Source organism: Prosopis cineraria, unplaced genomic scaffold (assembly GCF_029017545.1).
Source record: "Prosopis cineraria cultivar Desert tree isolate PC_DT_omini unplaced genomic scaffold, ASM2901754v1 PC1280, whole genome shotgun sequence".
Classification (NCBI taxonomy): Eukaryota; Viridiplantae; Streptophyta; class Magnoliopsida; order Fabales; family Fabaceae; genus Prosopis; species Prosopis cineraria.
The window spans coordinates 20,233-33,220 of NW_026556605.1; the positions used below are offsets into that span (position 1 = coordinate 20,233).

General features: G+C 29.8%; 2 protein-coding genes across 2 annotated transcripts; both read left to right on the forward strand.

Moving 5' to 3' along the window:
* Window positions 1-585: 585 nt before the first annotated feature.
* Window positions 586-1,980, forward strand: LOC129299744 (fasciclin-like arabinogalactan protein 10). The gene has a single exon (XM_054938211.1). It carries the CDS (start codon window positions 649-651, stop codon window positions 1,903-1,905), a length of 1,257 nt encoding a protein of 418 aa, XP_054794186.1. The 5' UTR covers window positions 586-648; the 3' UTR covers window positions 1,906-1,980.
* Window positions 1,981-10,496: 8,516 nt separating this feature from the next.
* Window positions 10,497-12,680, forward strand: LOC129299743 (uncharacterized; the record flags this gene model as incomplete). Its single annotated transcript, XM_054938210.1, has 4 exons — window positions 10,497-10,812; window positions 11,785-11,844; window positions 11,943-12,046; window positions 12,487-12,680. Coding segments are annotated over exons 1-4 (378 nt in total), but the record flags the coding sequence as incomplete, so codon positions are not given.
* Window positions 12,681-12,988: the final 308 nt, after the last annotated feature.

The window sequence follows — 12,988 nt, forward strand, 5'->3', positions numbered from 1 at the left end:
CCTATACAATCCCATTTACGAAAACCACCTTATTTGTAAGAAAAAATGATAATTAAGTCTTCAAACATCAAATTGATGACAATTAAGCTCTAAATAAAATTTTATAAAAAATAATTTAAAAATATTAAATTATACATTTGCAAATTTAGCGATTTTCATTGTAGATAAAACATATTACAATTAAAGTTTTTATTGTAATTATGTTTGTTGTTCAACACAAACAAATTGTATAAACAAAAATATTTAACTTAATTTTTTAAAAAATTTTCCATGACTTACATTAATTTAATCTTTGAAACTTATCTTTTAATCCCCTTATTTCTAACCATAGCTCACCTTCCCAAAATTTTTTTATTAATTTTATTTTTTTAAAAAAATAAAAATTAAAGTCCATTCATGTCATCCACTACGCGAAGGGCCAAAGAGGCAAATTATATGCACCCCTTTCAGTTCCAGCTGTGACCAAATCATTCTTGTCTCTTAGTGTGTCCCACGTGGCCGCCTACACTTAAATCATAACTAACCATAGTTAAAAGTTAACTTAACCCAACATTCATCTTTAACTGTCAAATCCACCACTTCGCACTCTTCACACTCCACTACTCGCAGCTTTCCAGCATCTTCTTCTTGCTTTTCCGTTTTTCATCCATGGCTTCGTTTCGGGCTTCGTTCCTTTTTCTCTCTCTCATCACTCTCACTGTAGCCGCCGTTGTCTCCGGTCACAATATCACCGACATTCTCGCCGGCTTCCCAGAATACAGCCAATTCAACAGCTTCCTGTCCCAAACGAAGCTCGCCGACGAGATAAACAGCCGCCAAACAATCACTGTTCTGGTACTGAATAACGGCGCGTTCTCTTCACTCGCGTCCGGCCATCCCCTTTCCGTTATGAAGAAAGCCCTTAGCCTCCATGTCCTCTTGGACTACTACGACGGTCAGAAGCTTCACAAGATCTCTAATGGCACTACTCTCACCACCACGCTGTACCAGACCACCGGAAATGCCCCTGGAAATTTAGGCTTTGTCAATATCACTGACCTTAAAGGCGGAAAAGTCGGCTTCGGCTCGGCGGCTCCCGGATCCAAGCTCGACTCGTCTTACACCAAGTCAGTTAAGCAAATACCGTACAATATATCCGTGCTTGAGATCAGCGCGCCGATTATTGCGCCGGGGATATTGACGGCTCCACCTCCGTCTGCTGATGTTAACATAACGGCGTTAATTGAGAAGGCCGGAGGCAAGACGTTCGCCTCGTTGCTTGTTTCTAGCGGCGTGATTAAGACTTACGAATCCGCCGTTGAAAAGGGTTTGACTATATTTGCGCCGTCCGATGAGGCTTTCAAGGCTCGTGGGGTTCCTGATCTGAACAAGCTCACCAGTGCTGAGGTGGTCTCGCTCTTATTGTATCACGCCGCGTCGAAGTACCTTCCCGTGGGGGCTTTGAAGACCAGCAAAGATCCAATTAGCACATTGGCGACAAACGGCGCCGGGAAGTATGAGTTCTCGGCGACCGCCGCAGGCGATGCGGTTACTCTACATACCGGGGTTGGCCCCTCCAGAGTCGCCAGTACGGTACTGGACTCCACTCCTCTTGCTATTTTCACTGTCGATAGCGTGCTTCTTCCGACCGAGTTATTTGGTAAATCGCCGTCGCCGGCACCTGCGCCGGAACCAGTGACCTCTCCAACTCCAGCCCCGGCATTAGCACCGAAAGCCAAGTCGCCTGCTCCGGCTGCTGCTTCACCACCGGCTCCTGTGGGAGATACTCCGGCTGAATCTCCAGCTGAATCTCCGTCGTCGGAAGCGGACCGTGGCACTTCGGAAAAGAATGCTGGTGCTCACATGGAGGCTTCTGCTGTCTTCGCCGTTTTTGTCGTCGTGATATCCTCCGTTGTCTTATCCTGAATTGTAATTTGACTGAGACCTCGTGTGGTATTTTTTCTTTTTAATTTAAGACTTTTGAGTTGGTTTTAATTTTAATTTTATTTTAATGGTCCTTTATCATAATTTTTTAATTTAATTTTTAAATTAATAATTTATGGATGTGAATTATTGTGAATGTAATACAATGTGAATTGCCATACCTTTATTGTTTTCATTTTAAAAAACATGTCGGTGAGATGTTGTTGGAAGTTTGATAATTTTTAATGCTTAAAAAATATATTTTACCATTTTGTGATTTCGAAAATGTGTGAGGGAGCTTGAGTGAGCCCTCGTGGAGCAATCCAAGTGGGTCCTACGTGTTTCAAATTGGCGAGCCGTTGCTAACGTCTCTTCCAGAACCGTCTCAGATATGCTTTTGTGCGGCGAACGGTTTCAGTTGCGCCTTCCAATTCGAATCATCATTTTTTGGGAAAATTAAAAAAAATCAAAAAATATAATAAATTTTTTTTTGAAATTACGTAAATGATATTTTTATTTTTTAAAATGTCATAATATAAATGAAATTTTTAAAAATTTATTTATCAATAATTTTTTTTCAAGGGAAAGATTATTTTACTCTTATTAAAATTAATAAAATTTAATCATAATTTTTATTTAAAGAATTATAACTTTTATTTTGTAAATTATTAAAAATTATAATTTATAAAAATGTAACTTTTGTTATTAAAAAATAAATTCTAATTACAACTTTTATTTAAAAAATAATAATTTTTGTTTTGTGAATCGTAAGAATTAAATAAAAAATTATAATTTATTAAATATAATTTTTATTGTTAAAAATAAATTTTTAAAATAATAAAATTTATTTATAATTTTATTTAAAAAATTATAACTTTTTTTAAAGAATTATAAAAATTAATTATGAGATTATAATTTATTAATAAAGATAAAATGATCTTTCTTATTATTGACAAATAAATCTTCAGGATTTTATTTGTATTATGACATTTTAAGTAATCAAATTATTATTTATATAATTTAGAAGAATGTTATTGTCATTTTCCTAAATTTTTAAATTATTTGTTTCATTCAAATTAAAAAATCTATATTATACACACACACTATATGAGTATATGTTTTCGAATATTCGTTCTTAAAATCTCTTTTTGATTCATTTGGATGCATATCCCATATTTCTTTTACAATATGAAATTAATTTTTAATAAAATATAATTTTTTATATATTTAAATATTACTTTTACATGTTTAAATATTTTTTATTAAAATTCTTAATGAATACCTTTGATGCATATATGATGTTTTTTTCACTACATGTGATTGATCTTCAATAAAATATAATTTTTTTCTGTATATTTAAATATCACAAACACATATTTGAATAAATGAAATAAAAATAAAATTTTTTAAGGGTGGTCGCATATTATGAAAGAAGAGTTACATGTAGTTGAAGATATCGGCATATGGTCCTAAAATATGACATTAAGTGTAAATTTTGAAAATATTTAAAATAGTTATTCAAATAAATAGAAACTAAATTGCATTTTTAAAATATCTAAAATATATATTCAAACATAGTTTTGAACTTTGGATTTGAATATTATACTATTGTTATGGTTTCACAATGTTACAAATATATATTCTGAACATTTTTTTTATTTTTTATGAAAATATCAAAGGATATTTTTCTGATAGTGTTTGAAAGACCAGTGAAATAATTAATGGAAATGTAAAGGGAAGTTAAGCAAAATTCAACTCAACGATAAGACTTTCATAGAAACGATGAAGAAGATTGTTGTGAGATTCACTAATTGGATTCATCTTTAATGATAAGAAGATTTTTAAAAAGACATGATCTTGGGAATAAAAGACAAGAATCATTCCGGGATCAACACTCGATAGTAAAAATCCTAAATGTTATTGGGGAAGGAGGAGGGATGAGAGATGAACTTGAAAAGCACGAGAGAGACAATATATGAGCCCTAGGTTCAAATCAAGAAAGAAGATTGTCCTTCTTTACTCACTTTCTCTTGCATTGTCTTCAAACCAAGACCTTGACACTTGCCGCTATCATTACTACCGCCATCACTGTGAGACTCACAACCACTTGTCACCACCTTAAGAATCAATAGTTGTTACCCAGAACAATGTCAATGTCACTGTCAAAAATTGCAGAGGAGTGGGAGAAAAGGTAGAGGGAGAGTATTTGGTGGGTCAAATCTTGTCATTTTCATCTTCCAATTGATGACACTGAAAGACCTCATCTGAGAAATTTTTTCAAGTCATTTTAAGCAAATAAATATCTAATGATGTCTTTTTTAACAAATTTTTTTAATACTTTTTCTATTTAAAAATATAAGATATTTTTTAAGTAGTTAGGTGTTCAAAAATAAAAATTTTTTAATCTTTTAAGGTATAATCATTATTTTCTTTTTAAAAATATTTTTATTAATAATGACTTTATATTTACTGTTAGGTGTTTAATAGAGATAAATATAGAAAGATAAAATTAGTTGAAAAGTCAATAACTATTTTATTGGAGGTAAGATTTGGTTAAAAATGCCTTACATTTTTAAACGGAAAGAATATAATTTAGTTTTTATAATTTTTAATTAAATAAATTATAAGAACTGATTTGTATGTAGTCAAAATTTAAGCACCAAAAAATGAATTTTACCCGTAGCATTTATGCCCTAGTCCAGTTGTTTTTGCTATTTTCAGTTGGTTATGAGATCTAGTTGACAAGCATGTTCAAATCAATTATCTTTCAATTTTTTTTTTCAACTTATGACTAGAAGGTGGCAAAAAAAAAAAAAAGCTTATGACTAAAAATTATACAATCAAACTGGTAGTTTTTGTCCAACAAAAAACTGATAATTTGCATGGATTCTAAAATAAAATGCAATGAAAAAAAATAGAGTGAAAAATGATGTTTTATGAGAAAAATTGTCTCTTAAATAAATTCATAATAAAAATTAGTTTTATTGTTTTTCATGACAATGAGGAACTATAAAGGGAGGTTGGCAGCCTCTCCTCAATGTGAGCATTGATTTAAAAGAAAATATTTTTTTCACAAAAAAAAAGAAAAAGAAAAATGAAGATTGATATTTAGGTCCCAAAATGTTAAATTAATAATATTAGGTTATCAACAAAATATTTTAAAAATTAAGTAATAAATATTAACTCAAACAACTACAAATATAAATTCTTGTATTTAAATTGAAACTTTAGAATTTGTAACCATCTAGATTAATATTTTAACTTATTTTTAAAAAAAACTTGTTGGAGACTATTATTAATTTAATATTATGGTACCTAACTGTCATTATTTCAAAAAAAAAAATCTCTATTGATTAGACTTGTAGAGATCTTACTTATTTTTATGGGAAAAATTATAATTAGGTCTCAATAAAATAAATTAATCTTTCAGTTCATCTATATGTCAATTTCAAAATTTATATATCAATTTTGGGAAAATAAAACTTTTTTAATCCCTCAAATTTACCTTATTTATTGATTTGATCTTTCAAGTTTAATTTAATTGATTTATTTTCTTATATTTTCCTAAATTATCATGCTATTCATTTGAGTTTTTAAAACACAAATTTACTTTCAAATTAATCTAATGTATGAAGTATTTTGATAACTTTGAATGCCTTTTTTTTTTTGGGATTGCTCATATATTCTTCTATTGAAAGCAATCTTATTTGAAGTACGGTCGGACATTAAATATGAGCAACCTTTCTTATGAAGATTTAAACCTTCGTTGCAAGGCTAATTTTGGAGGAGGAAAAGAGTTGACCCTGTTGAAATTAACATGCTGGTGGATTATTCCTTGAATGAGTATGCTAGCTTGGGAGTTGATTGCCAGTAGAGAACGTGTTCATAGAAGTGTAAAGCAACAAATGACTTGGAAACTACCTTATAAAGGAGAAGTGAAGATTAATGTAGAGGTTTAATAGTAAGAATGAAATTGGAGGTATTAGTGTGATTTGTCTTGATGATATGGGGAATTTTTTAAAAGGTACTTGTGAGAAAGTTATTTTGGTACTTCTATTTTAATGGTTGAGGCTCTAGCTTTTTAAACGGGCTTTGGATTTAATTGTTAATTTGGGAATGTTTGTGTGTGTGTGGAAGGGTGATTGTAAAATTTTGTTTAGAGTTGTAGAATGTAGGAATTTTCAAAGTTGTAAATGGACATATTTAGGTATTATCCAGGATATAAGAAGCTTACTCTCCTTAATAAAGAATTGTTGTCTCTTTCTTATTCAAAGAGATTGCAAAAAGGCTATGGATTTCTTTGCAGTTGAGGCTAAAAAGATGATAGATCCTCTTGGTGTGTGCTGTTGCTTCCATTTTTCTTGGCTTATTTATTGTTTCTTGATAGAGGAAGGGCTTTTGATCTCTTTGATTAGCCTTTTAATAATTGTTTTACTCATACTGATATTGGTTGAATTGTTTTGACTGTTCTATTTTTTTTCCTTTTCTTTGATTATTGTGTGTTAGTTTGTATTTTAGGTTTTTGTAAGTGTTTTTTTTTAGGCATCGGCTATTAGCAAGTGTGACTGTTTTTTTATAATAAATTGGTTTATTTTTGGCAAAAAGAAAAACCTTAGTTGGATGTGCTTTGAGGAATTAGCCCCTTTTATTAGGCCTAACCCCCTTTAGTTAGCATGCATATGTAGTTAAATAAAAAAATTAGTCCTCAAATTAGTTTATTTTTTATCAATCTAATTATAGTTGTGTTTGTTCTTTTACTTTTAAAATTTTTGAGTTTGCTTTTTTTCCTCTAACCAATAATCACACTTCTTTTTTGTTAATTTATATAAATTGTAGTTGTCATTAATATTCTATTATATGTTTCAGCAGATTTTATCAATGTTTATTTTTATTGAAATAATAAATATCAAATCAATAATCAAGAAAAAATTAATGGATCAAACTGAAATTGAGACAAATTTAAAGGACTAAATTCTTAATTAATAAAAATTAAATTTGAGGATCTAAATTGATAATAGAGACAAACTTAAAAAATTAAAAGTTTTATTATCCTTTCAATTTCAATATTTATAGGAAGATGAGATCTATCGATATTTAATTTTTTTATATGAGATTATATGTAATTTTTTTTATATATAATTGATATTGTGATCTTTTCACTTACAGAAGAAAATTCACTTCCACTTTTTTTTTTTGGCTTAATTTTCACTGGTCATCCTTTACTTTGTAAAAACGTGATGGATTTGAACAAACAGAACATGGAGTGTCCGTCCCTCAGTTTGTTTGCCCCTTTTTTTAAGGGTTTGTTTTCTTTGTATTATTCCCCCAAAAAAAAAAATGTTGTGAGCATGAATATAATTGTCATATTACAAAGCAAACCAAGCCACGAAACATATTTTTGATCTACAAAAATCATATCGGTTAATTACGCTCACTAACCTGTTAGAAGGGCTATTTATATGGTTATCATAATCAAGATTTTAGTAAAAAAACACATAAATATATTCAGGAGATATGATATAATCCTTCAAATCAAAGAATATTATCATTCATCATGAAAAATATATATTTAGATTATTTGCAATGTGGAAAATCATCAAAACCAGATATCTTCTTTATGTAGTTTACTAAATGGATAATAATCTTTTTTAAAAGATGTACTTTTTTTTATAAATTGAAATATAGTTAAAACATAAGGAGAAATATTAAATGAACAAAAACCAGATTGATCTAATTAAAATATAAGGGAAATATTAAATGAACAAGAATAAAATTGCAACACTGAAACTATAAAAGAAATTGAAATATTGAGAAAGAAAGATTGTATGAAGCCGTTAAAAAGTTACATTATTTAAATGCTGTGAATAATGCAATTAAATATATTATTTTATATTAAATTCAAAAGTTAAATATTGGGCAATAAAAAAATTTGGGAAAAATAACCATTTTGCATAAGGTCAAAAGTTTACTGGTGAAAAAAAATCTTACTGAAAGAGTTATTTTCAACCAAGCCTTAACAATATTAAATTTAATTCAATTTATCAATGTTAGAGCCAATAATTTGATCAATCTCAATGAATTATCTCAAAAAGTCTAAAAATTATAAAATTAAGCTTAATAAAGTAATGTTTTTTAATGTTGGTAGCTCAAATAGGCATGAATACTTGAATAAAAAATATTACATTTTAAAAATATATTAAATATTAATTAATTTTTAAAATTTTAGACCATTTTATACTTATAATATATATAATAATAGATATTTTATAAAAAAAATATATTGTCATATTTTTTATTTAAATCCATAAAATACCTCAAACTAATATTTAAATGTATTTTCTTATTATTTTTAAATTTTAATGCTTACATATTTTTTTAAAAAAAGTTTGAGCCTTCTACATTATTAAAGTGTTCAAAAAATATGTTTCATATTTTTTATAAAATATAAATAATTAATTTAAAATAAAAAAAATTAAATTCTAGAATGATGTCTAAGTACTTAGACTGTATCATCAATCAATATTTAATTTACACTGGAATTACTTGGGCTTGAGGGACCTAAGAGTGGGCTCCCAACGTTCTCGCTTATTGGAGGCACAAGCTAATATGGGTCCCTTAAAATGGTTCCAAGAGCTTCGTTTATATTTTGTCCCCTGAACATCCAGCTCGTCATTAATGCTGCCCTTTGATGTAGGAAAAAGTTGGGAGGGGAAAAAAAAACAAAAAAGATAAAAAAATGGAAAGTAAAGAAAACAGCGGGCCTATTTAAAAAACCTGTTATGAGAATAATTTTTTATTTTTTAAAACAAGAAAATAAAAAAATTTATTTAATAATGTGTTTTTAAAAAAAGTGTTTTGGAGAATAAAAAAAATAAACTATTGTTCTGGAGAATAGAAAAATGGAAACAACTTTTAAATGTCTGTAATTATTATTCTAGAGAACAAGAAAAAAATAAAAAAATACTTATTTTATTATTTTTTGTTCTCAAAATATATTTTACAAAATACCAGTTCTAAAATAATAAAATAAAAATAATTTTAAACAATCCCATAGTTACAAGTATAAATTGGTCCAAATAATCTATACAAAGATAAAAATGAACTTTTTTCGGATTGAATTTGATAGCTCGTGAACCAAATCGACTGACTTTAGTAGTTTGGGATTGACTTTTTAAATCATATTATTTATAAAAATTAAAAAATAAAAAATGGAGAACAAAGTTTTGAAAGGGAAATTCAGTGGTCTTGCCTATTGTTTTTCTCTCTCCATTCCTTCTTCCCTTTTTTTTTTCTTTCCTTCTCATACGGGAGAAAAGTTTTTCTCTTGTTTTCTTCCCCAGTTTTCTTTCTTTTTTACCTTTCCCTATCCAAACAAAGCTTACATTTTAAAATCACTACCATTGGTGCTTTTGAATTATTTTAATTGTTTATAAGTATTTTCATGTTTTTTTTTTTGTTAAGATATAACAAGTATGTTCTGGTTGAAAGCATTTCTCCACAAAATTTAGTTGGCAAGCCCAAATATCTTATATGACTTGAGGCCCATAAACATTATTTATACTTTTAGAGAGCCAACTCTAATCAAGTCTTAGGATGGAGCCTACAAATCCATATTTATTTGATTTTTTTTTAAAATATAAAATTTATAAACACATGATATATAAATTATAATTATAATATCTCTATAGCCCAAGAAAATTACTTCATTTTATCATCAGTATTTTTAATATAACACTTCTGTTATCATTAATAAAAATTTTAAGATAACATGATAAACTATCAAGCAATCATCAGTATTTAAAGTCGAGAATATAGGTCGGATTATATGAGTTGACTCTAATAATTGGTCACAAGAGTTGAGTTAGGTTTGAAAAAAATTGATCCAAATAAAAATAAATTTTTCTAACTCAGGCCATATAACCTGTAAATCATATAGGTTAATCCTGATGGGTTAGGATTAGATCATTTAATTCATATTATTTTTAAAAAATTAAAAAAAGAAAAAAGGAGAGAAAATTTTATAAATATAAATCATATTAGACATGACTTATTTAACTGTATTAATTTATATATTTGAACAAATATTATAAATTAATATTTTGATATATTTAGAATGAATCATAAAAAATATCAAATTGAAACTTATAATTTAAGTATATATATTTTTAAAAATCATAAAAATAAATTTAAAAATAAATAAATGAGTGGTAAGTTGGACTCATTTAACTCACAATCCTAGGAGAGTTGGATTGGGTTAATTTTTTTTAACTTATATAAAAATAGATTGAACTCAATTTAATCTATATGAGCCAACCCATATAGACCTGGTTGGCCCCATATTTCCACATCTATCAATATCAATAAAAAATTAACAATTTTTTTATAAGATTTTATAATAAGAAGCACATTAAAAATATTAGGGATTTTTTTAAAATTGTAAGAAGTGTAAAATTTGTCAAATTAAATACAATTATAAAATTAAATTTCAAATCTTAAATTATGATTGTAATTTTATAATTGCCCAGAAAACTGCCAGGCTTACGAGAGAAGCTAGAGGCTGACATTGACTACTTCAGTTCGCCCCAAATCTGGTGCTTAGGGTTTCAAAATCCCCGCCAACTCTCTCTCTCTCTCTCTACAATGACGGTAGAGGACCAGAGCTCGGTAACCCCTGCACCAGTTCCAACACGCGGCGTCAAAGTCGCTGAGACTGGCTCCTGCCACCCTCCAACGGCGCCGTCACCTGGTAATCCAAACCCTACTGACACTTCTCCGCCGAAGCCATCCAGCCCCAGAGATTTCATCGTTTCTGTTGCCTCCAATATCGCTTCCCAGTCTCTACAGAACTTCGATCCTGGCGTTTGGGGCGTCCTTACTGCTATTTCTAACAATGCTCGTAAAAGGCAACAGGTTGTACGACCCCATTACTCTTACTCGCACCAGCTTCTCATTCTGGTTAATCGTTTATTCTTTATTCAACATATTTTAATTTTTAATTTGGCTGTTCTAAAAGGTTCTGTATTTTCGTTGGACTTGTGGAAGGTTGCAGTAAAGTTTTCATGATCATATTAGCCTGCCATAATGGAGATTATATTGTGTTTTGTAATTGTGAAGTTGGCCATTCGTTTTTTTTTTTTTTTTACTCTCGTGTCAATCAGAATGGTCAAGTGATTTTTGAAGAAAGAAAGAAGGTTCGTCTTTGTGGGTCTTCTCAAGAGCTTACATATACAGTAAATGCAAGTGAGAAGTAGATTTCTCATTTGGTCTGTTTGCTTCGAGGGAGGGGAGATTCGATATAAAATAATTGAGAATTGGAATTGAAAATTGTTAATTGATTTTCCTTAGTCTTTTCCTTTCATTATCTCTAAAAATTATATAACCCCATTAGTCCATTTTTTTAAAATTAAATTCATTAAAATTTTTCCTCCATTTCCCTCCATAAGCTTTTCCTTGAAAAGATGAATAGGTGGAAGTAAAACTCACTGAACCCATTAGGAGGTTGTCATATTTGAAGTATTTCCGTAAATGTTTAAAAGTTGTACAAGCTTTGAATGTCATTAACATCTTGATTCAACTGTGCTATATTGTGAGACAAAATGTCTCTGAGCTTCACGAACAAAGTGTTTTTAGGGTCTTAACCCTGGCGTTTTGAGTTCGTGCTTCTGTCCGTTTAGCCTATAGTTTTATGCTTAGTTTTTATTGCTCAATATTTACTATTTCTTTTTGTCATTTTATCTATTCTTGCGATTTTAAATGAAAGTCTGTAAGCAGGGTATAATATATTATTAACTGCCAATGAGCACTGTATTGGGCGTTTGGTAGAGGACGTGCGTTTTCAGATTGATTCGACTGCTGTTAGTGCTAAACATTGCTTATATACAGAACAGAAGGCACTAATGAAAAAATGGAGAGCATGACATCAATTTGGTTGAAAGATACGAGGTGGTTTTAATATCCTGCCTCCCCTCCCCTTTGTAACCAAAAGGAAGAACATGTTTTTCTTTCTTCTTATATTTTGATTCTTGCAAAGCCTTGTTCAGCACAAATGGAACTTATCTCAACTGGGAGAGGCTTAAAAAGAATAGTACTGCTGTCAAAGTCTGTCATGGAGATATCATATCATTCGCTGCTCCTCCTCAGCATGGTACCAAGAATTCCTTCCATTGGATTGATATTTCCATTTTTTTAACCTATTAGTCTTCCAATATTCTCAGTGTTTGTAACTTCTATTTTTGGCTATTTTTTGTTTTTGCATGCTGGCCCACTGCTTTTAGTATATTCAATGTTTTAGTTTCCTTTAATTATAAATTATTTCCTGAAAAAAATATTTATTAGCCTTTGGATTTAAGATCTTGTTCTTTGTTTCTCTATTTCACCTGTTAATGCAATTTTCTTGTTACATGTTGAGAAATATCTGCTTGTAGAAATTTGTTGCCTTTGGTGGTCTGCCTTTATTTATTTGTCTATTATTTTTTTGGTGAGGCATAGAGAGTATAGTCTTCCTTTGGTCTGTATATTAGCGAGACTTTGGGCGGTGTGTGTGTTCTCTTTCTTAATTATTGAAGGTTCTGTTTTATCATGCAGAAATTGCATTTGCTTTTGTATTTCGAGAGGTGCTCAAGTCTGCTGCTTGGCTGGATAACGGGGCTGCTAAAAGAAAAGCAGGTAATGTCATGCTCTGGGGCACAAATATTCATTCAATTCATTCTTGCATTTTTCTTTGCACTATGCTTCAAGATCAGTGCTGGCTCTTTGTTGGATATCTGATCAGATGTCAGGTAAGGCAAAAGAAAATGGAGAATAATCTTTGCTAGTAATTTTTCGAAAGAATTCCAATTACATATTTATAATTCAAGATATTTTAAACCAGGACTACCTATTCATGAACTAAGGCCACACATAACTTTCAATTACTAGACACATGGCTGATAAATTAACTGACACGTGCTTAACGCCAGACTCATACACTAACTCCTTGAATTAAGCATAATGGCATATATGCTTCAATCACGCCAGAAGTGTGTGTAACGAAGTTAACCTCTTAAACAGGGATGGATCCAGGGGGAAAATTTTCAGGGAGGGGAGC

Bases quoted from the DNA above. Each gene is read 5' to 3' on its own strand.
- LOC129299744 (XM_054938211.1), top strand. From the start codon at position 649: ATGGCTTCGTTTCGGGCTTCGTTCCTTTTTCTCTCTCTCATCACTCTC.